At 48.0% G+C, this 27,882-nt stretch overlaps 1 protein-coding gene across 8 annotated transcripts in view; it reads left to right on the forward strand.

The window, feature by feature from the left end:
• The window catches only part of LOC101017878 (protein HIRA), a 100,986-nt gene that overhangs the window by 58,318 nt on the left and 14,786 nt on the right, over positions 1 to 27,882 (forward strand). For 7 of the 8 annotated variants that reach the window (XM_009216780.3, XM_021921355.1, XM_009216781.1 and 4 more), the window contains 8 exons: positions 10,859 to 11,063; positions 11,449 to 11,553; positions 13,294 to 13,442; positions 15,760 to 15,921; positions 16,522 to 16,580; positions 16,945 to 17,050; positions 18,673 to 18,795; positions 19,269 to 19,432. In XM_009216780.3, the coding sequence (XP_009215044.1) occupies positions 10,859 to 11,063; positions 11,449 to 11,553; positions 13,294 to 13,442; positions 15,760 to 15,921; positions 16,522 to 16,580; positions 16,945 to 17,050; positions 18,673 to 18,795; positions 19,269 to 19,432 (1,073 nt within the window). Of the gene's footprint in view, positions 1 to 10,858; positions 11,064 to 11,448; positions 11,554 to 13,293; positions 13,443 to 15,759; positions 15,922 to 16,521; positions 16,581 to 16,944; positions 17,051 to 18,672; positions 18,796 to 19,268; positions 19,433 to 21,381; positions 21,471 to 27,882 lie in introns of all 8 variants that reach the window. The other variant, XM_003905213.4, reaches the window with a different exon arrangement.

Raw genomic sequence — 27,882 nt, forward strand, 5'->3', positions numbered from 1 at the left:
TAAGTCTTGAAAGACATGAAAACTAAAACAAAACGTGAGGAAAGATTAATACTCTATTCTATAAACAAAAATTAACTCAAAAGGGAACAAAGAACTAAATGTGAGAGCAAAAACTATAAAACTCTTAGAAGAAATAGATAGAAATCTTTGTGACCTTGGTTTAGGCAGCTGTTTCTTAAATATGACACCTAATGCACAAACGACTAAAGGAAAGAACCGATAAATTGGACTTCATCAAAATTTAAAACTTTTGGCTGGACACAATGGTTCATGCTTATAATCCTAGCAATTTCAGAGCCCAGGACAGAAGGCCCAGTAATTCAAGACCAGCCTGGGCAACATGGCAAGACCTCATCTATACAAAGCCATTTTAAAAATTAAAAGCGGCCGGGCGCGGTGGCTCAAGCCTGTAATCCCAGCACTTTGGGAGGCCGAGGCGGGCGGATCACGAGGTCAGGAGATCGAGACCATCCTGGCTAACATGGTGAAACCCCGTCTCTACTAAAAATACAAAAAACTAGCCGGGCGTGGTGGCGGGCGCCTGTAGTCCCAGCTACTCGGAGGCTGAGGCAGGAGAATGGCCTGAACCTGGGAGGCGGAGCTTGCAGTGAGCCGAGATCGTGCCACTGCACTCCAGCCTGGGTGACACAGCGCGAGACTCCGTCTCAAAAAAAAAAAAAAAAAAAAAAAATTAAAAGCTTGGCCAGGCATGGTGGCTCACGCCTGTAATCCTAGCACTTTGGGAGACCAAGGTGTGTGGATCACCTGAGGTCAGGAGTTCAAGACCAGTCTGGCCAACATGGTGAAACCCCATCTCTACCAAAAATACAAAAATTAGTCAGGCATGGTGGCGGGGGCCTGTAATCCCAGCTACTCAGTAGGTCAAGACAAGAGAATTGCTTAAACTCAGGGGACAAAGGTTGCAGTGAGCAGAGATCACGCCACTTCACTCCAGCCTGGGCAAAAGAGCAAAACTCCATCTCTCAAAAAAAAAAAAAGCAAAGCTTTTGTGCTTCCAAAGGCACTATTAGAATGGAAAGACAACCTACAGAATGGGAGAAAATATTTGCAAATCACATCTAATTAAAGTTCAGAATTTAAATTATATAAAGAACTTTTACAGTTCAACAATAAAAAGACTAATAACACAGTTTTAAAATGAGCAGAAGATCTGAATATAAACTTCTGCAGAGAATATATACAAAGCACAGGCACATAAAAAGACAATCAACATCATTAGCCATCAGGGAAATACAAAGCAAAACTCCAGTGAAATACTTCATACCCATTTGGAGGTCTGTAATTAAAAGATCAGATGGTCAGATAATAAGAAGTGTTGGTCCTATAAACCTGTGATCATAGAATTGTCAGATGGCGCTATAAAATATGCTTAAGTCTTGAAGGACATGAAAGCTAAAACAAAATGTGAGGAAAGATTAATATTCTATTCTGTAAACAAAAATTAACTCAAAAGGGAACCCTCATATACATGCTGGTAGGAATGTAAAGTCTTTTAGCACCTTTGGAAAACAGTCTGGAAATTCCTTAAATGGTGAAATACAGAGTTATCATCCAACCTAGCAGTTCCCACACTTAGATACATACCTAAGAGAATTGAAAACATATATCCATGCAATAACTCATAGATGAATGTTCACATCCGTACATAGTAACCAAAAAGGGGAAACAGCCCAAAGGTCCATCAGCTGATGAATAGATAAACAAAATATGGTCTACCCATACAACTGAATATTATTCAGCCATAAATAGGAAGAGGATGCTTACATGTGCTACAATAACAATAAACCTTAAAGACATGCTAAGAGAAAGCAGCCAGTCACAAAGGATCATAGGTTGTATGATTTCATTGATATGAAATGTCCAGAATGGAAAATCCATAAAGAAATTAGAGTAACGGTGGTTGCCAGGGTCTGGGGGAGGGAGGATAAGGAGTGATTACCAATGGGTACAGAGTTTATTTTCGGAATTATGAAAATGTTCTGGCATTAGACAGTCTTGATGGTTGCATAACCTTATGAATATACTAAAAGCTGATGATTCTATACTTTAAAGTGGCAAAGTTTGTGATATATGTCTTTATCTCAATAAAAATTAATAATACACCATCAAAAAAGACCAGATTTGGAAATGAACCAAAAAAATTGCTTTTAGAAAAGAAAAGTAATAATCATTGCAGTTTAAAAGTCAACAAGCATTTCAGAGAGCATATCAGAGCCAGATGAAAAGAACATTCAGTCTACAAAATTGGCCAGAGTGCAACAGAGGTGAGGAGGTGGAGCTGAAGACAGGGCAATGGAGAGGAGTCCCCCCAAGAGGATGTGCTGCAGGGCAGTTGTCAATAGGGAATTAAGAGGCTTCCCAGAAGGTGAAGAAACCTCAGATTTTGAAATGGAGCAAGTTCTGAACAAAATAAATAAAACGAATTCCCCACCTGAGAGAAACTACAGTGTGCCACAGACAGAAAGTCCTGCTTATTGAGGAAGACACTCATGTTTGCTTTGCGGCTTTCTGTGGCCCTTGTCTCTCATGTAGTGCATACCCTGAATGAGAAGCCAGGAGGACAGCCCTTGGATTGGCTTCTGGAGACAAAATCTTGACTGTACATCTTGAGTCCTGGTGCCACAAGGCTTGGTCCCTCAGCAGCTGTGTCCACAGGGTCTCACAAGACTGTCCAGCCATAAATACAGCTCTAGCAAGATCTATATAATAAGGGGCTGCCATCACATTTGTCATCCTCAGCTTCTCACTTGAAAGTGGCAGTGAGTGAGCATTCACTTCGAGCTGAGCTTCCTGCTTTCCTGACAGAATGAGTATAGTGAGCTTCTAGGAGCCTGGTGCTGAATTCTCAGGTTGGGTTAGGTTCTTATATGAGGAAAATGAAATAAAACAAGTCCCAGTATCTTTAAAAAAGGCCTTACAGAAAATGCAGATACTTTCTTGATGTGGCTGTTTTCTTGTATTGATTCTCAGTGAAAACCAGGAGGAGCCCTTTAAAACACCCATCAGTGGAGGCCTGGTGCAGTGGCTCATGCCTGTAATCAATCCTAGCATTCTGGGAGGCCGAGGCGGGTGGATCACTTGAGTCCAGGAGTTTGAGACCAGCTTGGTCATCATGGCAAAACCCCACCTCTGCTGAAAATACAAAAATTAGCTGGGCGTGGTGGTGCGTGCCTGTAGTCCCAGCTACTCGGGAGGCTGAGACAGGAGAATTCCTTGAACACAGGAGGCAGAGGTTGCAGTGAGCAGAAATCACTCCACTGCAGCCCGGGCAACAGAATGAGAGCCTGTCTCAAAACAAGAACAAAAACAAAACAGGCCAGGCACCGTGGCTCACGCCTGTAATTTGGGAGGCCGAGGTGGGCAGATCACCTGAGCTCAGTAGTTGGAGACCAGCCTGGTCAACATGGTGAAACCCCGTCTCTACTATAAAAATACAAAAATTAGCGGAGTGTGGTGGCAAGAGGCTGAGGCAGGAGAATCGCTTGAACCCAGGAGGCAGAGATTGCAGTGAGCTGAGATTGTGCCATTGCACTTCAGCCTGAGCGAGACTTGTCTCAAAAAACAAAAACAAAATGAAACAAAAAACACCCATCAGTGGAGATTTTCTTTGTTTGTTTTTTTTTTTTTGCGACAGAGTCTCGCTCTGTCACCCAGGCTGGAGTGCAGTGGCGCGGTCTCTGCTCACTGCAACCTCTGTCTCCCGGGCTCAAGCAGTTCTGCCTCAGCCTCCCTAGTAGCTGGAATTACAGGCATGTGCCATGATGCCCAGCTAATTTTTGTATTTTTAGTACAGACGGGATTTCACCATGTTGGCCAGGCTGGTCTTGAACTCCTGACCTCAAGTGATGCGCCCACCTCAGCCTCCCAGTGTTGGGATTACAGGTGTGAGCCACTGCACCTGACCTTCAGTGGAGATTTTCTTTGAGGCACAGTATCATGCAGTGGTTAGGGGTGGTGCACAAAGTAATACACCTTGCAGGTTGGGCCCAGGTCCCCACTTCCTCAGAGAGGGAGCAGAGATGATCTTGAGACACATGGTGTTTCTGAGTCCTTCTCCTCTCAGGCAGAATGGACCTCCCAGGAAAACCCTCCTCATAGGCGGTATCCCTTAACCTTAGGCCTGTAAAGCCATATCTTGCTCCTTGTCTCACGGTGAGCAGCACATGTCAGCTCCTGCTATTGTTCCTTCATTGTGCGTCACAGTAGTTGGGCAGTGAGACCCCTGCAACCTGACTGGCACTTCCTAGCCAAGAGCCTCAGGTGGATTGGGAGCCAAATGCTAGCCTCCCAGGTACAGGTTAGCAACCCTGGGTGAAACTGTGGGTCTTCTGCTCCACCCTCCCCTAAGGCCAGGTGTCAGGCAGAAGCACTAGGGAACGTAGGGACCTGAGGTAAGTGACTACAGGGCAAGTAGGCCTGAGCAGACAGAACCTAGAATGGAGCCCATTTGTAAGTGGGGCAGCCCTGGCCAGCTGTGCTCTTGCTTCACAGATGCCTAGACCCACTGGGCAGATGCTGTAGATCGATTTACCTGGCGCTCCCAGGGATACTGTAACAACTGGTACAAGCCCACATGCAGGCTGGGGAGGTGCAGTTCCCAGTGGGCCACTGGCCCCAGGGTCCCTGAATGGGGCATCTGTCAGAGGCAGGAGGTGGGGAGACTCCTAAGGGCTCTCAGGGGTCCCAACCAGAGAGGGTGGAGCAGCTGGAGCTCGGCAGCGCCAAGCAAGTGAATGTTATGGGCCAGTGCTGCTGTGAGCTCAGGAAGCCACCGCACACCTTGGAAACTTAGGTGATAGTAGGACGTTGCCGTGACATTCTTGTTGTATTTTACAAAATGATAGTTACATGAAAGTCTGACTTTTTTCCATGTTTCACAATAGGATTCTTCCATTTTAATACATGAAACTCTTTCAGATCAGTCTGAACCAGGAAAATTCATGTTAGAAAAAATTCGAACAAGCTAATATTCTATTTCCATATTCAGAACATCTGAGAGAAAGCATTTTTGACTGTTCCAAAAGCTTATTTAACAAAAAATTTAATGTGAAAATGTACATGACCTGATTTTTACAACAGAGTAAAACAAGTTCTTTGGAGAGGCAAATGCCTGACATTTTTAAAAAAATAATTTAAAAAGGATTTTGAGAAGCACTGACTCAGGGCTTCCAGAATATTAAGCTACACCCACAGGTGGATGCTTTGCCCCGTTGTAGGACATTAGAAGAAAAGGGAACAGGCTCTTCAGTTTCACAGAGCAGTGTCATGGGCCTCTTGTCTTCCCAGTTTTTCACATGGATACAAATGAAAAGCATCCAGGATTCTACACGCTGGTATGTGTGTGTACCTGCCCACATTTCTGTGGCCCGGGGTGACTAGCAGGGAGAACAGCTGAAGACAGTGCAATCCAGGATTCTACACGCTGGTGTGTGTGTACCTGCCCACATTTCTGTGCCCTGGGGTGACTAGCAGGGAGAACAGCTGAAGACAGTGCCCAGAGGAAGGGCTAACAGCCAGAGGCTGGTTAGCAGTGGGAAGGCAGGCAGGGATGAGGGCTCTTGGATACTAGACAGGAGCATGACTCATGGTGAACTCCTTGAGGAAATAAGATCAGTGATAGCACCTGTGATCCAGGGAGTCTGTCACATTTAGAGATGTTTAACACAGCATTATGAGAAACATTTACCCACTTCTTCAAAAGAGAGGTGTTGAGGAAGTAAGCTATTCATTATGTTGCCTCTCTTTAATATTTATAAGTAAAGGTGCCCCTCTGTATCCATGGGTTCCACATCTGTGGATTCAACCAACTATGGATCAAAAATATTTGGGAAAAAAAAAATCCACAGAGTTCCAAAAAGCAAAAACTGAATTTGCTACAAGCCAAGTACTACTATGAATCCATGCAAATAAAGTTATTTGTAGGCATTTTACTATGTATATGTGATCTAGAGATTATTTAAAATATATAGGAGGCTGGCCGGGCTCAGTGGCTTACGCCTGTAATCCCAGCACTTTGGGAAGCCAAGGCAGGCAGATCAACTGAGGTCAGGAATTCAAGACCAGCCCGGCCAACATGGCAAAACTTCGTCTCTAGTAAAAATACAAAAATTAGCGGGATGTGGTGGTGCGCGCCTATAATCTCACTACTTGGGAGGCTGAGGCAGGAGAATCACTTGAACCTGGGAGGCAGAGGTTGCAGTGATCCAAGATCATACCTCTGCATTCCAGCCTGAGCAACAGAGTGAGACGCCGTCTCAAAAAAAAAAAAAAAAAAAGTTACGTAAGTATATAGGAAGCTGTGCCTACATTATATGCAAATACTAAATGATTTTATATAAAGGACTTGAGCATCCTTGGATTTTGATACTCATGGGGGTCCTTGAATCAAAGTATGAATAGGATGTAAATAAATACAATCAGAAATGAAAGGGGGCATTAGTACCAACCGTACAAAAAGGATTTCGATGGCATGATATTTCAATGTATGCCAATAAAGGCCAGGTGCAGTGGCTCACACCTGTAATCCCAGCACTTTGGGAGGCCGAGGCAGGTGGTTTACCTGAGGTCAGGAGTTCGAGACCAGCCTGGCCAACATGGTGAAATCCCATCTCTATTAAAATTACAAAAAATTATCCAGTTGTCATGGTGCACGCCTGTAGTCCTAGCTACTCGGGGAGGCTGAGGCATGAGAATCCCTTGAGCCCAGGAGGCGGAGGTTGCAGTGAGCTGAGATTATGCCACTGTACTCCAGCCTGAGCAACAGAATGAGAACCTGTCTCAATATAAAAATAAATAAATCCACCTCCCGGTTTCACGCCATTCTCCTGCCTCAGCCTCCCGAGTAGCTGGGACTACAGGTGCCCGCCACCACACCCGGCTAATTTTTTATATTTTCAGTAGAGACGGGGTTTCACCATGTTATCCAGGATTGTCTCAATCTCCTGACCTCGTGATCTGCCCGCCTCGGCCTCCCAAAATGCTGGGATTACAGGCGTGAGCCACCGCGCCCGACCCACAAAATGTTTTTTTTTTAATTATTATTTAATTTATTTAAGAGATAGTGTCTTGCTATGTTGCCCAGGCTGGAGTGCAGTGTTATTCATAGGGATAGTACCACTACTTATCAACACAAGAGTTTTGACCTGCTGTTTCCAGTCTGGGCAATTCACCTCTTCTTAGGCAACCTGGTGGTCTCTTGCTCTCAGAACGTCACTATACTGATGCTAAACTTAGTGTGGACACCCAATTGACATAGCGCACTATAGCTCAGAACTTCTGGACTTAAACAATCCTCCTGCCTCAGCCTCCAGGTAGCTGGGACTACAGGCAAAAATGTACCTCTTAAGTAATGAAAGTTGAAAGATGAAAATGCCCCTTGTTCATGGGCTGCAGAATGTGTGTTGTGTTAGTCGGTATGAAAACAACATTTATCTCTGTCAGAGCTCTTGGTTGACCAAGTGCATTGCCAGTGAGCAGGAATCTTTTGAAAGGAATCTTTTTTTCTGAGCAGTAGGTGTCAACATTGGGCTTAAAATATTCAGTAAACCATGCTCTAAACAGATGTGCTGTCATCTAGGCTTTCTTGTTGCATTTATAGATTTAGCATAATTCTTAAGGGCCCTAGGATTTTTGGAATAGTTAATAAGTATTGGCTTCCACTTAAAATCACCAGCTGCATTCATCCCTAATAAGATAACCAGCCTGTCTTCTGAAACTTTGAAGCCAGGCATTGACTTCCCTTCTCTAGCTAGGAAAGTCCCAGATGACATCTTCTTCCAATAGAAGGCTGTTTTACCTACACTGACAATCTGTTGTTTAGTGTTACCACCTTCATCCATGATCTTAGCTAGATGTTCTAATACGTTGCTGCAACTTGTACATTAGCACTTGCTGCTTCACCTTGCCATTTGTTTCCTTAAACCTCATGAGCCAACCTCTGCTAGCTTAGGCTGTGGCTTAAGGGAGTGTTATGGCTGGTTTGATCTTCTATCCAGAGTACTAAAACGTTCTCCATATTAGCAATAAGGGTGTTTTGTTTTATTTTCAAACGTGTTCAATGGAGTAGCACTTTTAACTTCCTTTAAGAATTTTTCCATTGCATTCACACCGTGGCTAACTGGTGCAAAAGGTATAGCTTTTGGCCTGTCTCAGCTTTCAATGTGCCTTCCTCTTTAAGCTTAATCATTTTTAGCTTTTGGTTTAACACTTACTTAGAGGCCATTGTAGGGTTATAGACTGGCCTAATTTCAATATTGTTGTGTCTCAGATAATAGGGAGGCCTGGGGAGAGGAAGGGAGACAGGGGAACAACCAGTTGGTGGAGCAATCAGAACATAAATGCCATTTATTGATTAAGTTCACCATCTTACATGGATGTGGTTCACAGTGCCCCAAAACAATTACAAAACTGACATGAAAGATCACTAATGGCAGATCACCAAAACCGATCCAGTAAGAATGAAAATGTTTGAAATATTGTGAGAATTGTCAAAATGTGACACAGAGACATGAAATGAGCACCGGCTGTTGGGGAAATGGCACCAATAGACTTGCTTGATGCAGGGTTGCCACAAACCTTCAACTTGTAAAAAAAACGTAGTCTCTGTGAAGCACAATGAAGTAAAGCACAGTAACACGAGGTGTGCTTCTGTACTTATTCAGAATTGTTCTCCTTCATCTTTATCACTGTGTAATGTCCCTCTTTATCCTTGATAACTTTACTGGCTCTGATGCCTGCTTTGCTTATGTTATGTAACTACACCAGCTTTTTTTGATTAGTGTTATGGCATGTCTTTCTCCAGTCCCTGCTTTTTTTTTTTTTTTTAAATAGACTTTATTTGTTAGAACAGTTTATGTTCACAGCTAAATTGAACAGGAAATACAAAGAGTTCCCATATGCCCCCCGCCCAACACACCCATAGCATCCCCCACTGTCAGCATCCCCCACCAGAATGGGGCACATCATCACCCAAAGTCCATAGTTTACATTTGGGTCTACTCTCGATGTTGTACATTGTATGGGTTTAACCAATGTATAATGACATATATGTATCATTATCATATCTTACAGAATAGTTTTTTGGTTTCTTTTGAGACAGAGTCTCGCTGTATTGCCCAGGCTGGAGTGTGGTGGCACAGTCACATCTTGGCTCATTGCAACCTCCGCCTCCCAGGTTCAAGCGATTATCCTACCTCAGCCTCCCGAGTAGCTGGGATTACATGCGTGCGCCACCACACCTGGCTAATTTTTGCGTTTTTAGTAGAGATGGGGTCTCACCATGTTGGCCAGGCCAGTCTCGAACTCCTGACCTCAGGTGATTCACCCGCCTCGGCCTCCCAAAGTGCTGGGATTACAGGCATGAGCCATGGCGCTCGGCCACATAAACCCATTTCTTAAAAACATTTTGCTTTTTTATCCATTTTGTCAGTCTTTGTATTTAATTGGTATATTCAGAGCTTTCACATTTAAAGTTGATTGATATAGTTGTATTAATATCTGCCATGTTTTAGCATTTATTCTTTTTTTTTTTTTTTCTTTTCCTCTGAGATGGAGTCTCACTGTTGTCCAGGCTGGGGTGCAATGGCACACCATCTCAGCTCACTGCAACCTCTGCCTCCCGGGTTCAAGTGATTCTTCTGCCTCAGCCTCCCCAGTAGCTGGGATTACGAGTACCTGCCACCATGCCCAGCTAATTTTTGTATTTTTTAGTAGAGATGGGGTTTCGCCATGTTGGCCAGTCTGGTTTTGAACTCCTGACCTCAGGTGATCTGCCCACCTCAGCCTCCCAAAGTACTGGGATTACAGGCGTGAGCCACATGCCTGGCCTTATTCTTTTTTTTAATCTTCACTTCTTGTTATCTTCTTTTTCTGCCTTCTCTGGTTTTAACTGAGTATTTTATATGACTCAGTTTTCTCAGCCAGGCACGGTGGCTCACGCCCGCAATCCCAGCACTTGGGGAGGCCGAGGCAGGTAAATCACCTGAGGTCAGGAGTTTGAGACCAGCCTGGCCAACATGGTAAAACCCCTTCTCTACTAATAATACAAAAATTAACCAGGCGTGGTGGCACACACCTGTAATCCCAGCTACTTGGGAGGCTGAGGCAGGAGAATTACTTGATCCTGGTAGGCGGATGTTGCAGTGAGCCAAGATCACGCTGTTGCATTCCATCCGGGGCGACAAGAGTGAAAATCCATCTCCAAAAAAATAATAATAAAATAAAAATAAAGTTTCTCTTCTCTCAGCATTATTAATTATGCTTTAAAATAATTTTTTAGTGATTGCTCTAGAGTTTACCATAAACATTTATAACCTAATTCTACTTTCAAATAATATTATACCACTTCATGGGTAGTAGAAAAAGTTCCCCTCTCTTTCCTTCCTTGCCCTATGACATTGGTACCACTTATTTCACTCATTCATAAACTATAGTCATTCAAGACATGGTGGCTGTTATTTCTTTGAACAGAAAGTTGTCTCTTAGATCAGTTGGGAATAGGAAATATAAAATATTCTATTTTATGTTCGTTTTTTTTTTTCTCTAACACTCTTCCTTTCTTCATGCAGATGTGAGTTTCTGGCCTGCATCATTTATCTTCTCTCTGAAAGACTTTTAACATTTCTTGCAAGGCAGGTCTTCTGGCAACAGATTCCGCTGTCTCTTTGTTTATTTTTGTCTGACAAAGTCATTATTTCTCCTTTATTTTTGAGGCATAATTTCACTGGACACAGAATTCTAGGTTGGCAAGAGGTTTGTTGAAGCACTTTAAATATTTCACTTCACTCTTTCTTGCATGAATGGTTTCTGAAGGGAAGTGTGATGTAATGTTTTTGTGCAGGTTAAAAGAGCAGAACCTTGTGAAAGAGCTGAGGCCCCGAGACCTCCTGGAGAGCAGCAGTGACAGCGATGAGAAAGTCCCTTTGGCTAAGCCTTCCTCACTGTCCAAGCGAAAACTTGAGCTTGAGGTAGAGACAGTAGAGAAGAAGAAGAAAGGGCGGCCTCGGAAGGACTCTCGTCTCATGCCTGTGTCTCTGTCTGTCCAGGTGAGGCCAGTGGGTCCATTCTGCCTTCTTTAGCCCACCTTTCTGCACTTAGAGCTTGAAGGCCTTGTGTGCATAGTAAGCCTCAGCTGGGTGGGGCACCTTGGGAACCAGCTAGCTTAGACATGCAGCCCCTGGAATGTAGCATGGAGGCCACACTCTCCTTCAGACCTGCCCTTGACTCACCCAGGGCCCTTGAGCAGGTTCCCTGGCATCAACTGGCTTGTCTATAAGGTGAGGATTCTTGTAGCATTCCCCTCTGCTTCCTCCCTCCCAGGGTGGAAATGCCCTGGTCGTAGGCCCAGCCTCACTTCTGGGTGACTTGCCTTTACCAAATGCTATCCTGTAGTGTTAGAGCAAGGCTCAGGAATGTTTCTGGCTCTTCCAGTCTCCAGCTGCCCTAACTGCAGAGAAGGAGGCCATGTGTCTCTCTGCACCAGCACTTGCACTGAAGCTGCCAATTCCAGGCCCCCAGAGAGCATTCACTCTCCAGGTAAGTTCTGGGACCCTGCCAGTTCTCCGTCAGGCACACCCAGAGATTCTCTGTCCCCTACCACATACAAACCCGATCTTGTCACTTCCTTGGAGATTGGTTTCCAGTGGCTCTCCATCACCTTCTAGGGGAAGTCACAGCAGATCGGGGTACGCACCAACTCTTAGCAAAATTGCCAGCCTCCACTCTCACCCACCCATGGCCTCCGTCTAGCTTTGCCCTTGGGGTCCCAGCTGCTGGGGCTGCCGTTACCACCACATGTTCTGATGCTCTTCAGGAATCCTCTCCTGACTGGAAGCCACCTCCATTTCCACACACAGCTGTGGGCAGCCTCAGGCTTGGTGTCTGTGGGACTGTGTAGTCGTGGTCTATCTCCCAACCATCCTGCTAGCTTTGTCTTCTCAGTGTCCGGCGCAGTCATCATCAGAGTTGTTTGAGCTCTTGGAATGGAAGCTTGTAAGCATGTGGTTATCCAAAACACAATTCTGGAGTAAATAATCCTTTATACCCAGAGCCCTCCTGGTCACTTGGCCCAGCACAGTATCTAGGCCTCTCCTGCCGTGGTGCCGTCACACACATTGCTGCCTGTCTGCATACCCTTGTACCTCAGCTCAGGTGCCTATCCTCGAGCAGCCTTCTGGGACCCTGTGTGCGGGTCACTTTCCACTGGCTGCACACTGCTCTGAGCCCAGGCTGGTCCTCACAGGGCACCAGAGAGCAGGCGTCAGCCCTTCCTACCATAGGTCCTTCTGGGCCACAGTGCAGAGGAATGAAGCGGGGAAGCCAAAAGGTAGGGATCCACAGGGTTTGTTCTTATTGCTGGTGTGAATGGAGGCAGGGGCCCTCCCATGGTCAGCAGCGATCAGATGTGCTCTTGCACTCACAGGTGTTCTGACGCAGGTTCCCTCCTGGGTGCCCTGCTTCTCAGCACAGAACTCTCCCAAACTCCTCCAGCCCTTCCCCTAGGCATCTTCCCCTCCAAGCACTGCTTGGGACTGTCGTTTCTGGGTCTGTGAAGGGGGCAGTCGTCCCTCGGCCCAGCTCACCCACTTGAGTGGCTGCACAAGCACAGACTGGTGGTTCTGCCTATTTTTCCGTAGGGAAAATCTATTGTTCAGCTCTCCACACACGCATGCGGCTGAGCCCATTTGGTGCCAGACACTGAACTAGGTGCTTCTCATACATGCTGTGCCATAAACACCCCTGCCAGTTTAGTCTCATTTGAGCAGACCAAGTCTCACCACCACAGGAACTGGAGAGCCCCTTTGGGGGTTTTCTAGACATTCCCTCCACGCACTGACATGGTCTCTAATCTTGCCAAACACTGCCATCTTTGAAGATTCTTCAAGTAGGAGGCTAGAAACCCAAGTCTCAGTCCCAGCTCAGTCCTTTGCAGTGTGCTTTTGGGCACGTTACTCCCTTGTGAGATGAAGTGGCAGGGTTGGGTGACTTTGGGGTCTTTAACCCTGGCACTGCTTCTCTTCTCTGGCTGTTCAACTACACAGATGACAGGGTAGAAACCAGCTCCCAGCATTCTCACTGCCCTGGGGGCCACATGTGTGGCCCTCTGGGCCTCCCGCTCAGCCCCTTTGCCCCGCCTGTCCTCCACCTCCTCTGTTGGCCAGCCAGTCTGCCTCTATATCCTGCTGCTGCCTTGGGGCCCCAGGCTACAGAGCCTTGGAGCATGTTACCTGGGCTGCGGCCCTTGTCTGAGCAGGCCCGTGTGTTTACTTCATCCAGGTCAGCTCCGATCCCTCCATGTACATTGAGGTGGAGAATGAAGTGACAGTGGTGGGGGGCGTGAAGCTGAGCCGCCTGAAGTGCAACCGGGAAGGGAAGGAGTGGGAGACGGTACTCACCAGCCGGATCCTCACTGCTGCGGGCAGCTGGTAAGGGCGGGCAGGTCCTTAGCCGGCCCAGGTGACACAGGCACACATGCCATCATTCTGGGCCTGGGTCTGTCTAGGGGACATGCATGACCCTGGGAGCGTCAGCTCCCACAGAGGCTCACACCAGGCTTCACTCCAGGCCAGGCATATGCGCTCGCCATCTCAGTCCCTGCAGCACCCAGCAAGGTCAGCGTCAGTATGCCTGTGTTATAGATGGGGAAACTGAGCCCCTGAGGATTACCCAGGCCAGGCTTTGAACCTGATGGCCTGATTCCCTCGTCCAGCCAGATCCCCAGAGTCTCGAGTTCCACGCTAAGGTGTGCCTGGCTCACTTTGACCTGAGCTGGTTCCTTTTTTGGATCCCAGATTTCCATCCAAGTTGGTCAGGATGAATTTCTGACTGTCCCTGAAGTCCCCATCCCAGCCCATTCCAGATTCTGCACTGTGAGGGGCACCTTGATTCAGTGATTAGTCACCCAGTATCTTCCCCTAGGTTCCTGGAACTGTACGTGAGCCCTGTCCCTGCCTGTGTTCAATATGGAAGGGGAACCAGTGTTTCTCCTCAGTTTCCTGCCTGATATAGCGTCCCAGTCAGGACCATGTGGGAGACACTCAGCAGAGGTTTATAGACATGACCACTTAGATACAGTCATCGTAATTACACCCTTAATCATCTGCCATGAGGTCCCATGTAAATGCTTTTACTTGTGTCAAAGCATGTGGCCTTAGGTCTTAGACCACAATTCTTGTGGTCCCTGAGTGAGTTTGTGTTGTTAGGCCTAGGGGACCCCACTGTTTGTTCTGTTCCTCCCTCGAATTCCCCCTCTGGATGAGCCAGCTAAACTCCCGGTCCCAGGCACCTGTGTGTCAGATACTGCCACAGGCTCCCACTCTCTGCCCCTCCCCCCAAGGCAGGTGGCTTCCCCAGCTGAGGGCTAAGGGGTGTCAGCACAGCCTCTCCCACAGTGACATAGCAGCTGTGGGGCAAGCCTGCTGGACCACCTGGGACCTCCCCTTCTGCTCAGTCCTGCCCAGTTCAGGCCCAGCCTGCAGACCTACTCCCCATTGTTACAGCCCAGAAATGATGGCTTTCTTTGCAGTGGACTGACTTGAGGCAGGCTCTGACCACCAGAGATGGGCAGATAGAGTTCAGTCACAGTACCAGCCTGGCCAGCGTAGTGAAACCCCATCTCTACCAAAAATACAAAAATTAGCCAGGCGTGGTAGCGTGTGCCTGTAATCCCAGCTACTCGGGAGGCTGAGGTAGGAGAATCGCTTGAACTGGGAAGGTGGAGGTTGTAGTGAGCCGAGATCACGCCACTACACTCCAGCCTGGGTGACAGACTGAGACTCTGTCTCAGAAGAAATAAGAATTCAGTCACAGCACTTCGGAGAGCTCCCTGCTGCCCGTGCTGCTTAGAGTGTTCTCTGATTCATACTCTCCAAGTAAACATTTGTAAACAAAAGCATCTCACTTGCCTCTCCCTTTTTGGAGCCAGTAGCAACAGTGTCTCATTAGGAAAGTGGTTGGCAGAGCTCCTTTCTTAACTGACCTCCTTGAGCCTGCTGGGGTAACTGGCTTAGCAGGATAGAATTGACACAAAGTGGGGCTCTGGGTGGCTACTGTGGCCAGGATCTCACTATACTGGTTGCACATCTGCTACTGCTGACTGAGGTCTAAGCTCCAGCCTCACCCTGGGCCTGTGGCTGGGCCTTAGGGGGCTCTCTCTGGGAAGGCAGCAGCCTGCTTGTGCAGGGCCCTTCCAGGGGCCTGGTGGTCACTCAGAGGAGAAGCTGGACAGTGTCCAGACTGTTCTGTAAGGCACTCCTTGTTTGAGAGCGACATACATCTCCCACGCCAGCCAGACAGCTTCTTGGACACAGGGGTGCATGCTGTCATCCCTGCACTTCTCTTAGCCTGCCTTGTTAGAGACCTTCTCAGGACTGGTCTGACTAGTTGCAGCCAGGAGACTGTCCTGCGGGTACTATGTGGCCTTATCCGATAAGCAAGGCATGTTTCCTGGGTGATCATCAGAGGCATTGCTCTCCAAAGCCCCCACACCCTTTGGTCAGCATCAGCGTGAGCTTAGGAAAGCACGGGCAGCCTGTGAAAAGAGGACAGAAACCTCTTTCATCCAAGATCTCAGGGAGGCTCCACCAGCCCCACCCTAACCCAATCCACCTTACCTTCTGACTGTACCTGCTCAGGGGAGGCTCTTGTTGGCCCCAGGCAGAGGAAAGGCCCACACATCCAGGGCTACTGTCTTGGCTGCAGTACCCAGCCCCCATGACACCTGCCCCCACTCTGTCTTCTCAGTGACGTGGTGTGTGTCGCCTGTGAAAAAAGGATGCTGTCAGTGTTCTCCACCTGTGGTCGCCGTCTCCTCTCTCCCATCCTCCTGCCGTCCCCGATCTCTACTTTGCATTGCACAGGCTCCTACGTCATGGCGCTTACTGCTGCGGCCACACTGTCTGTCTGGTGAGAGGCAGGCGCAGGGTGGGGTGGGCTCCAGCTAGGGCAAGACAGGGCTGTGCAGGCCCCATCTCACTGCAGGGGCAGGGAAGGCAGTGGACAAGGCTGGCCATCAGGCCCCAGAGGAGGCCCTGAGCAGTTAGTGATATTGCTTGTGTTGGGTGCCCTGGGTAGGCTGAGGGCTGAGGGATGTTGTGCAATGGGGATGGAGGCAGCTTGCCTGCTCGATTATCTCCTTACTGGAGCAGCTCATGCAACCAGTTGCATTACCAGGGTTCTATGTGGGGTTCATCATAAATGGAGTCTTAGCTGGCAGAGTGTGGCCATGTTCCTGATGTGGCTGCTGTGGCCCAGCTTCCCCCAAAGCGGTATGGGCGCTGAGGGTTCCCTGTGGCTCTGTTGCCTGGGCTGTGTGCTGCATCCTTATGCAGAGGGAGTGTAGTGGCACATGGAGAGCAGAAGCCACTCGTAGCCCAGAGTCCCTCTCACTAGGAGCAGCCAGGGTTAGGGGCGCATGCAGTAGGGACCAGGGTGTCTGAGCGGCTGAGGCACACTCTGATGTGTTTACTTGGTTGGTGAGTAAACTGTTCCCTGTCTCCCTCCTAGGGATGTTCACAGACAGGTGGTTGTGGTGAAAGAAGAGTCTCTACACTCCATTCTGGCAGGTAATGCAGGCAACAGGCTGCCCCTACTTCCCTGGGGGTCCAAGTTCATGTCTGATGCTGCAGAAGGGCCCCGCTCAGAGAGCCAGGCTCTGGCCTCAGCACAGAGCTCTCAGTGAGGCAGGAGGTGCGGTTACGCTGCAGGAGACACACACTTTTTGGGGACATGTTTGAATGGGTCCCCAAGAGGTGACAAGAGCCTGGTGTGTGGCAAGGAGAATGGCTTGCCCTCCCTATTTGCCAAGGCAGTGTTGACGCATTTGCTGCTGGGACTGTGGGAGCCTAGAGTTTAGATTTCTCCTTTGATGTGTTTGCAAACACTTGCTGATCAGAACACACCCAGAACTCATTCCCGTGCTGTCCCCAGGAAGTGATATGACGGTATCACAGATCTTGCTGACGCAGCATGGAATCCCAGTAATGAACCTGTCTGATGGGAAGGCGTACTGCTTTAATCCGTCACTTTCTACATGGTAAGCAAGCTGACCCCCAGCACTGTTCCCTGGATGAGTGTCTGTCTGCTCTAGACAGCAGAGCAAAGGGTCGTGGCCTACAGGGCTGCCTAGCCCTGCTTTTCCTGAGAGTCAGGCCCTGGAGTGAAGGCTGCTTTGACTATCTGTGCATGCTTCCCTGTCTCAGCAGGACACTGCAGCCTGTGGCCTCTACCCTCAGAGCCTATGTGCAGGAGCACTGTCCTCCTGCATTATTTTCAGGAGCCACTTTTTGAAAAAGCCCCAAAATTGTTATGGTTTTTGCTGTGGCCCCCTTAGCCACCATGAGCATAGGTGAGTTGGCTTTACAGGAGCCTTACCAGGACTAGTCAATTTCTGTGAGCTTAGTAAGTACTTCAGACTTCCTCAGTGAATTAGTAAGGATGCTCATCCACTTACCTAGGCATAATGGTCTGTACTTTTCCTCTGTCCACTCAGGAATTTGGAGCCCTTTTCTGTACTTGCAAAATAATTTATACACAGAGCTCTTAACCCAGACACATGAAATATGTACGTTGTGTTCCAGCCACTCCAAGTTTTTTTCTTCTGTCTATACCTTTGGTCCTTAAGAACCAAAGCTTGCTACCTCCTAGCCCGTTTTCTGTTAAGAACTGCCATGCAGAAGTCTACATTCACACTGAGACTTCTTTCTTGAATTTGGGGGAAAAAAAATGCTGGGTGCGATGGCTCACACCTGTAATCCCAGCACTGTGGGAGGCTGAGAGGATTGCTTGACCCCAGGAGTTTGAGACCAGCTTGGGCAACATAGTAAGACCCTGTCTCTACCAAAAAAATAAAAAATTAAATAAGCCTGGTGCAGTGGCAGACATCTGTAGTCCCAGCTGCTTGGGAAGCTGAAGCACAAGATCCCTTGAGCCCAGGAGGTCAAGGCTGCAGTGAGCCATAATCACACTACTGCGCTCCAGCCTGGACAACAGAGTGAGACCCTGTCTCAAAGGAAAAAAAAAACCTCCACTGCCTGCTCCCCCAAATTGCAAAATGTTGTCTATTATATGTGATTGCTGTAATAATGGAAATAAGCTGATTATTTAAGAAGAGAAATATTGACTCTCTATAGGCATTTTTGTATTTTGGACACATTTACAAAGACATCCAGCTGTTCTAAAAGTATGTGAAGAGTCTTTTCTTCACAAGGATGAAAAGGGTCCAGAGTAGGTGGAAGGACTGCCAATCTGGGATAGTTGTAGAAATAAAGGCAAGTAGAGGCCTGGCATTACTCCCCAGCTACAGGACCCAGGCTATGTGGGCCCCTGGGCAGACCATGGCAGTATTTGAGCCGAGCATCAGAGCACACTGCACTCAGAGGCCTGCAGTCATGAGGAACCAACATATGGAGCTGAAGTGTTCCCAGCAAGGGCCCTATCCACAGCCTTCACCTCATTCATTTTTCCTCAGGAACAATGATCTATCAGACCCATTACCATGAAACCTGTCAGTGATAGGCGCCTGTGCGGAAGTGCAGGGGCGCTCAGCCTCTGCTGGCTTTGTGTTGATAGGGGCTGCTTCTCTGTGGCCTCCTTGCCAGCCTCCTCTGGTAGATCTCTTGGTTTTCCTGAGCTCTGCTCCTGCCTTTGCCTCCCCAGGAACCTGGTTTCTGACAAGCAGGACTCACTGGCTCAGTGTGCAGACTTTAGGAGCAGCCTGCCATCCCAGGACGCCATGCTGTGCTCAGGACCATTAGCCATAATCCAGGGCCGCACCTCCAAGTACGTGACCCCAGTGCCATGGCCTCTGTCCTTAGTCCTGCCCTGGGGAAGTGACTGGGTCAGTGCACACACAGTCCCTACCCAGGCCTTGTATCCACCTGCCCTTCCCCTGTGCCCAGGTGCTGGTCAGCACAGGCAGGCTGGGCAGGACAGACTAGGGGTGCTGAGGGTAGTGGTCCTGCATCAGGTAATATCTTGGGGTTGGGGGCAGCAGTCACTGGCCCTGTCACTTCAGGGGCCCAGATGGCAGGTGCTGGGTGAGATACCCCAAGGGTGCCAGGAGGCACATGGCTGGGATGTGGGGATGGGCAGACAACAGATCTGGCATCTGCCAACAGACTAGCTAGTGGACGGGAGGCCTTGGCAGCCCTGGTGCCTGCCTCCTGCCAGCTCCTTGCCTGTTGCACATGGGGGCAGTTCCTGACTCTGTAGTGCCTGCTGCCTCATCATGGAAACTCTCCTGGTCTCTGCAGCTCGGGAAGGCAGGCTGCCCGGCTCTTCTCCGTGCCTCATGTGGTGCAGCAAGAGACCACCCTGGCCTACCTAGAGAACCAGGTGGCAGCAGCACTCACCCTGCAGTCCAGCCACGAGTACCGCCATTGGCTCCTCCTCTACGCACGGTACCTCGTAAACGAAGGTGAGGCTCTTGGCAGCCCTAAGCAGCTTTCTCCTTCTGCCCCTCCATCCTCCCAGGCCTGGCTTAGTCCCTGTGAAATCAGGGAAAAGGTGTGATGGCCCAGATCCCAGCCTGCTGCTCTCCCATCAACAAGGTGGGCCCAGCAGCCTCTACCTCCCAGCCTGAGCTGCAATTAAGGCAGCTCAGCAGGCACCCAGCCCCTTAATAGGCTCTGAGGCTCTGAATAGAGTGGCCCTGAGGGTGTTCCCACAGAGGAGCAGCAGGACAGGCCACAGGAGGGTGGAATAGATGCCTGGGTGGAAAGACATGGCCTAAAGGAGTAGATTCTGTGTTCTGGCTCCTGCCCTGCACCACACCTTGGCAGTGCTGCTCATCAGTGAGGGCATCTTGTAGCAGTGGTTCTCTTCCTCCTCCCAGCCCCTCCTGCCCTGGACAGGCTTGCCTGATGTCCTGCACTTACTGAGGCCCTCCATTCCTGGTGCTTCCTGCCAGAGCTCTCACTCTGCTGCCTCCCCTGCAGAAAGCCAGGTATGCTGGAAGAGGTGGCTGCACTGTCCTTACAGTGACTCCAACAGCCTTACCAGCTTTTCCTCCCACTTGAGTGCAGCCTTCAGGGTGCAGCATGGGCAGGCCTTCCCAGAGCTCTTCCTGTGCTGCTTCCTGGCCTTTTTGCTTTATTTTTGTCATCACCCTCCCCATTTTGATTATAATTTAGAAAAAAAATCAAGTACAGAAAAGACAGAGAAAATCATAATCAGACCTTCACGAATGTAATTCCCAGAACTAATATGTCATATGTGCCTCTGGCTGTGTAAATATGAGTGTGTATGTGTGGGTGTACATACACTTGTAAATGACAGCAAATATTACTGATCAGCTTGAAGCCTCCCCTCCCTCCCTGCAGACCACAATGATGAATTTGATGTTTACTCTTCCCACCAGGTCTATGTGGTTGCCATTATGTGTGGTCCCCAGCTTTTCTGAATACTCAGGCTTCCCAGGCCCTCATACCTCTCCTGTGGTGCTCTAGTCACATCTTCCCTGGGAGCCCCTCCTCTTACTCCACTCTGGTTTGCTTCATCCTAGGTGTTGATTGGGACTTGCTCTGATGCCCTACATCAAGTCCCTACCTCCTGTCGGCCCCGCCACCCATCTTGGGATCACTTCTGCTGCTTGCTTCTCTTTCTCCATCCTCCACATGCCTGTTCCAGTGTCCATATACCAGTTCCCCATCTTCCATTCTGTCCCTTGTTTCCTTGGCTGTAAAAGGAGGAATCTAGTGTAAAAGTGGACCCCATTCACTTCCAAAATTCCTCAGATTCCAGTTTCGCCTCTCTTACTCCACCCTTTTCTTTGGACAATTTAATCCATTCGCTATTGCTTTAGCTGCCCCAAGTGCTGACAAACCCCGACACTCTACCTCCAGCCTTTCTAGCAACCCTACTGGGTGATGCCCATAACCCTTGAGTTAATGGGCCTATGCCCCCTCCACTCAGTTGCCCCTCCTCAGTCATACCTTTGCCATCTCTTACCTCCTGCGAGCTGGCCTCCCCACCTTCCTGACCTCCTCTTAACACCAGTTGCCAGCCCATATTCTCAAAGACAGATCTTACCAGCCCACAATTTCCCATATTTTCCCATCACCTTAAGGAGTTTATCACAGAATTGGCCACATCTCGTTTTTCCTCTGGGCGCAACACACAGAGAAGGTACTACAGATGTCGTCAGGGGAGTGAGCAAATGAGTGAAAATCTGTGAAGGGTCTCAGTGCCCCACACTGAGAGACATGCAGGGGTATCTTGCCCGTAGTAGGCAATAAAATACGCATGTGTTTATTCTGATTTGATAGACACAACAACATAGCATATTCTTGATTTTTATTTCTTTTTGTAATGTGTTCCTATTTCTGTTTTGTTTTTTTGTTTGTTTGTTTGTTTTTCTATAATTAGGGTTTGAATACCGACTTCGAGAAATATGCAAGGACTTACTGGGTCCGGTTCACTACTCCACTGGAAGCCAGTGGGAGTCAACAGTAGTGGTAGGTGCTTCTTTCATTGTTGCTGCAAGAATTCTTTCTTGAAACATGAAGGTGGAGATTTTTTAAATAAGCCAAAGGGCTTTGAATTGTGTCCCGTTAGACTTCTCCAGCACCCAGCCTCAGGTCCCAGCATCAGTGAGAGGGTGACATGCCTGCCCTCCAGAACCTGGCAGGAGGTGGGCCCTGGACATCAGGAGCCACAGAGTGCTCCTCCACATGCGTATGCTGAGGGAGGCTGCCTGCATGGGCTCTGGGCTTGGTTGTGAAGACAAAAGATGGAAGGTACTTCCCTGCCTTCATGGAGCTCAGTCTGGTAGGGATGCACACATAAGCAGGGAGGCAGTTAGGTCAACAAAATATTTTCAGACTAGATTCAGACTAAGAAGGAAATAAGCAGGGTCTTCAGATGAGAGTGCCTGGGAAGGAGTGACCAGGGAAGGCCTCGCGAGAGGACACTGCAGATGAAACCCAAGGAGAAGAGTGAGACGGCCATATAGAGACCTGGAGAAAGTGTTTCCTAGTAGAAGTGAGAGTAAAAGTAAAGAGTGTTTGATTTGTTTGAAGCCACTGTGGCTGGCACATAGAAGGCAAAAGGAGAGGGTGGTATGAGATGAGGCAGGAGGTGGACCACAGAGACCTTTCGAGGAGCTAGCGTTTTCTTCTTGGCAGAGTTGGCGCAGAGGTGTCATGAACTAAAATAGAAAAACAATCAGGGAGTATCTTCTGTAACAGTCCCAGGAAGAGATGAAGGTGACTTGGATCAGTGTGGTGGCCATGGAGAGGGGAAAGGAGACAGGTTCGAGATGTATTTTGGAGGCAGAACCAATAAGATTTGATGGGTGGTTGAATGTGGAAGGAAAGAGCGTAATGAACATGTGGCACCTCCAGGTGTAGCTGCAAAAAATGGATGCCGGAACCATTGATTAAATCAGGAAAGGAACAGATTGGTGGGGGACGGGAGAAGGTATGGATCTAAGAGTTAGCTCAAAGTTTCATTCAATCATTGACAATCACTGATGGGGCACCTCCTCTGGCCAGGCGTGGTATAGGCATGGGGCAGGCAGCAGTGAATAAGGCAGACTGAGTCCCTGCATTCGTGGATCTGCTTTCTTATGGAGAGAGACAGACTAAGCAAATGAGAACAGGTATCTGTAATGTCTTGAGTAGTGATGGATGCCATGGGAAAAAAGTTAAAAGGGCAGGGAGATACAGAATACTGGCAGGATGCTGTTTCATGTTGGGCAATTAAGAAAGGCCAAACTGGCCGGGCGCGGTGGCTCAAGCCTGTAATCCCAGCACTTTGGGAGGCCGAGACAGGTGGATCACGAGGTCAGGAGATCGAGACCATCCTGGCAGACAAGATCACACCACTGCACTCCAGCCTGGGCGACAGAGCGAGACTCCGTCTCAAAAGAAAAAAAAAGAAAAGGCCAAACTAACAGTTAAGCAGAGACCAGAAAAGGTGAGGGATGAAGCCATGCATATATTTGGGAGAACATCCAGGCAGAAGGAAAGTGCAAAGGCCTGAGGTGGAAGAGTTTAGAATTTAAAAGGAACAGCCCAACGGGATGGTAATGGAAGGGCGAAAGGAGCTGACATCAAAAAGGCTGGAGGGTCAACCCTCACAGGCCTTGGTGTGTACAGAGGCCTAATTTTTTATTCCATTTTAAAATTTGACTGTGGTGTACCTTAATTGACTACGTACTTTGAATCCTAGGTTCAAAGTCAAATCCCCTTAGGTCCCTGAAGGCATTGTTCCATAGACTTTGCATCCAGTTTTATTGCTAAAAAATCTATTGTAAATCTAATTTCCATTGCTTTGTAAGTACTTTGGGATTCTATCTTGGTGTTTTGAAGATTCAAAAAGCTCATTCATTCTGTGGAAATAGAGATAGAGACCAGTGATTTTCTTCGTTTTTCCTGTTTGATTATTTCTTCCCTTTCATTTTTCCTATCGTCTGAGAGCTGTAATATTCTCTCTTTTTAAAATCAGCTGTATCGCTGGGCGCAGTGGCTCATGCCTGTAATCCCAGCACTTTGGGAGACCAAGATAGATCACCTGAGGTCAGGAGTTCAAGACCTGCCTGGCCAACATGCTGAAGTCCTGTCCCTACTAAAAATATAAAAATTAGCTGGGTGTGGTGGCACATGACTGTAATCCCAGCTATTGGGGAGGCAGAGGCAGGAGAATAGCTTGAACCCGGGAGGAGGAGGCTGCAGTGAGCCAAGATTGCGCTACTGCACTCCATCCTGGGAGACAGAGCAAGACTCTGTCTCAGGAAAAGGAAAAGTTAAAAAAAAGTAAAATCGGCTGTATCAGGCCAGGCGTGGTGGCTCATGCCTATAATCCCAGCACTTTGGGAGGCTGAGGTGGGTGGATCACCTGAGGTCAGGAGTTTGAGACCAACGCAGCCAACATGGTGAAACCCTGACTCTACTAAAAAACAAAAATTAGCTGGGCTTGGTGACATGCACCTGTAATCCCAGCTACTCAGGAGGCTGAGGCAGGAGAATTGCTTGAACCCAGGAGGCAGAGCCAAGATCGTGCCATTGCACTCCAGCCTGGGCAACAAGAGTGAAACTCCATCTCAAAAAAAAAAAAAAAAAAAAAGGCCAGGCGTAGTGGTTCACACCTATAATTCCAGCACTTTGGGAGGCCAAGGTGGATCAGATCATGAGGTCAGGAGTTTGAGACCAGCCTGGCCAACATAGTGAAACCCCATCTCTACTAAAAATACAAAAAATTAGCCAGGCATGGTGGCGGGCACCTGTAATCCTAGCTACTCGGGAGGCTGAGGCAGGAGAATCACTTGAACCCAGGAGGTGGAGGTTGCAGTGAGATCATGCCATTGCACACCAGCCCAGGCGACAGTGTGAGACTCCGTCTCAAAAAAAAAAAAAAAATCAGCTATATCATTTTTTATGCTTTCAGTTCTTCGCCAGATTTTTAATTTAGTCTTTTATCTACTTTAGCATAATAATCTTAGTTATTTTAAAGCTTTATGTCTGATAATTCTAGTATCGGGAGCCTTCACAGATCTATTTCTGTTGCCTATAAATATTTCTGCTGTTTCTCATTCAGATTGTCTTATCTCCTTATGTACCTGGTTATTTTTTACTGTCTGGTGGACATAGTATTTGAAAAATTTATTGTAGAAATAGTTTGAGGCCTAAGATGATGTTATCTTCTTCTACAGAACACTTCTGTTTGCTTCTGCCGACTTCCTGGCAGTAGCACTGTAGGGATGCCATGATCCTGTTCAGGGACTGAAGTTTTGTAGACTGCCTGGAACTCAAAGCTGGGTGCTAGCTGGTGTAGATGCTGGTTTACTTCCAGTTGACACTTATTCTAGGTTGCATGCCTTTGGAATACCAGGACAAAGGAGGGGTAAGTTAACAGGGCCCTAGCCCCTGCTTTGGTCCCCCTAGGCCCTCAAGTTATTGTTTGTTTTTCCAAGACAGAGTCTCGCTCTGTCGCCCAGGCTGGAGTGCAGTGGCACAATCTCAGCTCACTGTAACCTCCGCTTCCTGGGTTCAAGCGATTCTCCTGCCTCAGCCTCCCAAGTAGCTGGGATTACAGGCACATGCCACTACGCCTAACTAACTTTTATTTTTTTAGTAGAGGCGGGGTTTCACCATGTTGGCCAGGCTGGTCTCAAACTCCTGACCTCAGGTGATCTACCCACCTCAGCCTCCCAAAGTGCTGGGATTACAGACATGAGCCACCGCGCCCAACCCAGACCCTCAAGTTTGGTAGAAGTTCTGCCTAGCCTCTTCCTCATGGACAAATATTTCCAAAGCAAAGACATCGCTTTTTGGATTTCAGTCTTCCCCACACCATGGCTCAGTTATTTATCACTAACGCATTAGCTCTCAGAAGTTTGCTTCTATTTGTCCACCTTTTTTTCTTTGTTGTCAGTGAGGAAGCCTGTTCTGAATTGCACGGTCTGTTAATAGAAGGAAAGCTTTGTGATATCTTCTCAGATATCAGCTGCAGATGCTAACATTTTCTAAAATAACTTGTTCCCTGAATTATCTGCCTTTTCTGGGTTCAATCTTTGATTTGTTCATTGTGGTCTTTCCTTTAGGACATTTTACCCTATCTGGAAATCCTTGGTTATCAGGTTGTAGTTACAAGTGAAGGACCCAGATTGGTAGTACACTCAGGTTTCTTTTTCAAGAGTACAGCTGTTTACTTAGCACATCTCACCTCCAGGACAGGCCGATGAGCCATCTACTAGAGTGGGAGGCAGGCAGACACCTGCCCAACGAGTCCCCATCATGGGCAGGTTGTGGCGCTTCATTCTGTCAGCCTTAGCCCAAGATGCCATCCAAAGCTCACCATAGTAGTTCTCTTTCTTTGCCTGAAAGTAAGCACTCTGGGTCATGGTGGTACAGACAGAAGGAGCCACAAACAGGCTACCATTTGATGGCCATGATTTCTTCTTCTCCCCTCCTTCCTACTGATTGTTCTTACCAACTCCAAACAGTACGCTTCACTGAGGCTCTGCCTAAGAGAATCTGTGGTTCCCCTCCCAGAGTCACCTGTCAGTATGTACCACCTGCTTTCCACCCTCTGTAAAGGTCTCCTAGCCCTTCCCTCATGGTTACAAGGTGGCTTCCATGTCCAAGATCAGGGAAGGAGAGAGAACAGGAGAAATCTGGCAACAGCAACATTCACCCTGTCATCGGAAAAGAAATGCTCTCCCAGAAACTAGTCTGTGCCTCTCAGGCAACGATTAAATCACTTGGGCACCCACCCCTACTGCAAGAGAGGCTGGGAAAATGAGCAGCTTTTCTGCCTCTGTACAAAGAATATGTAGGAGAAGAGAATTTAGAGCAGACATAGACATAGCCAATCCCAGTGTCTTCTGCCATATCCTCTCTTGATCTCAACACTATTCTGAATTTGTTCCTTTTTTTTCTTTTGTTTACTGTCTTTTCATCTAGATATTGGGGCAGAGGAGATGAGTGAGCATGAGCCTTCTGTGCTCTTGTTGGGTTTATTTATCAACGCTTTTTTTTTTTTTTTAGATGGAGTCTCTCTGTCACCCAGGCTAGAGTGTGGAGTGTAGTGGCGTGATCTTGGCTCACTGCAGCCTCTGCCTCCTGGGTTCAAGCGATTTTCCTCCCGAGTAGCTGGAATTTCAGGCACGCGCCACCCATGCCCAGCTAATTTTTCTATTTTTAGTAGAGACGGGATTGCGCAATGTTGGCCAGGCTGGTCTTGAACTCCTGACCTCAGGTGATTCGCCCACCTCAGCCTCCCAAAGTGCTGGAATTACAGGGGCGAGCCACTGCGCCCGGCCTGATTTATCAACACTCTTATGGTGAGAATTGGTCATTCAAGTGGAGCTGATCCTTCAGATAACTGGGAAAATATAGCTGTGGTTGGAGGATGGACTTCCAACCAGCCATGCTGACTCAGCAGCCCTCCCAAGAAGGCTTCTTAGGAGAGCATCATTTCATATGTTTAAGAGCTGCTTGTGTTTCCTTTTTTTTGAACTATCTGTTGAAATACTTGTTGCCATTTGTTTTTCTCATTGGTTTGTAGGAACTCTTTATATATTATAGGTCTTTATATACTCTGATTTGAGCTGCCAGTGTACCACAGGGATGCCAAAGGTTCAGATTTCTTTCAACTTCAAGGATCGTTTGCATGGTTCAGTGTGCACGGAAGGAAAATGGGAAGCAGAAGGTTGGGGCACTAAGCAACCACCTTTCAGGTTCCTGGGCTCTGTTCTGGCTCCAGCCTCCCCAGCCAGGCTCTGCTCTTAGGAAGCCTTCCTTTGGTGTGGTCTTCAGTGTAAGACAGGGATCCCCAACCCCTGGGCCACAGACCAGTCAGCAGCAACATTAATGAGCACAAACCCTATTGTGAACTGCACATACGAGAGATCTAGATTGTGCTCTCCTTATGAGAATCTAATACCTGATGATCTGAGGTGGAACAGTTTTATCCTGAAACCATCTTCCCCTACCCCGCTGGTCCATGAAAAAATTGTCTTCCACAAGACCAGTCCTGGGTGCTGAAAAGGTTAGGGACTGCTGCTGTAAGACCTGTGGCAGTGACCAGAGAGGTGGTGATTAAGTTGTGTGTTGCAGGCCGTACAAAGAGCTATACATCGCATCCTGAAACAGTGGAGAAAACCATCCTTTACTGAGAGCCGAAGGGTGAGGAAATATCAATAATACTTGGTCGCTCTTTATACTGACTTCAGGCCAGAGGGCAAGTCCTCTTGCAGCTCTTGCAGCTTCTTCCTAGTACCACAGGCAGGCAGAATGTTTTGCTTTGTTTATAGCAGTTTTTCGCTGAATCTTTAGGGTTTTCCATATATAAGATAATGTCTCTGAACAGAGATAATTTTACTACTTTTTTCCCAATTTGGTTGCCTTTTATTTCTTTTTCTTG

The sequence above is a fragment of the Papio anubis genome, chromosome 16, assembly GCF_008728515.1.
Source record: "Papio anubis isolate 15944 chromosome 16, Panubis1.0, whole genome shotgun sequence".
Lineage (NCBI taxonomy): Eukaryota > Metazoa > Chordata > Mammalia > Primates > Cercopithecidae > Papio > Papio anubis.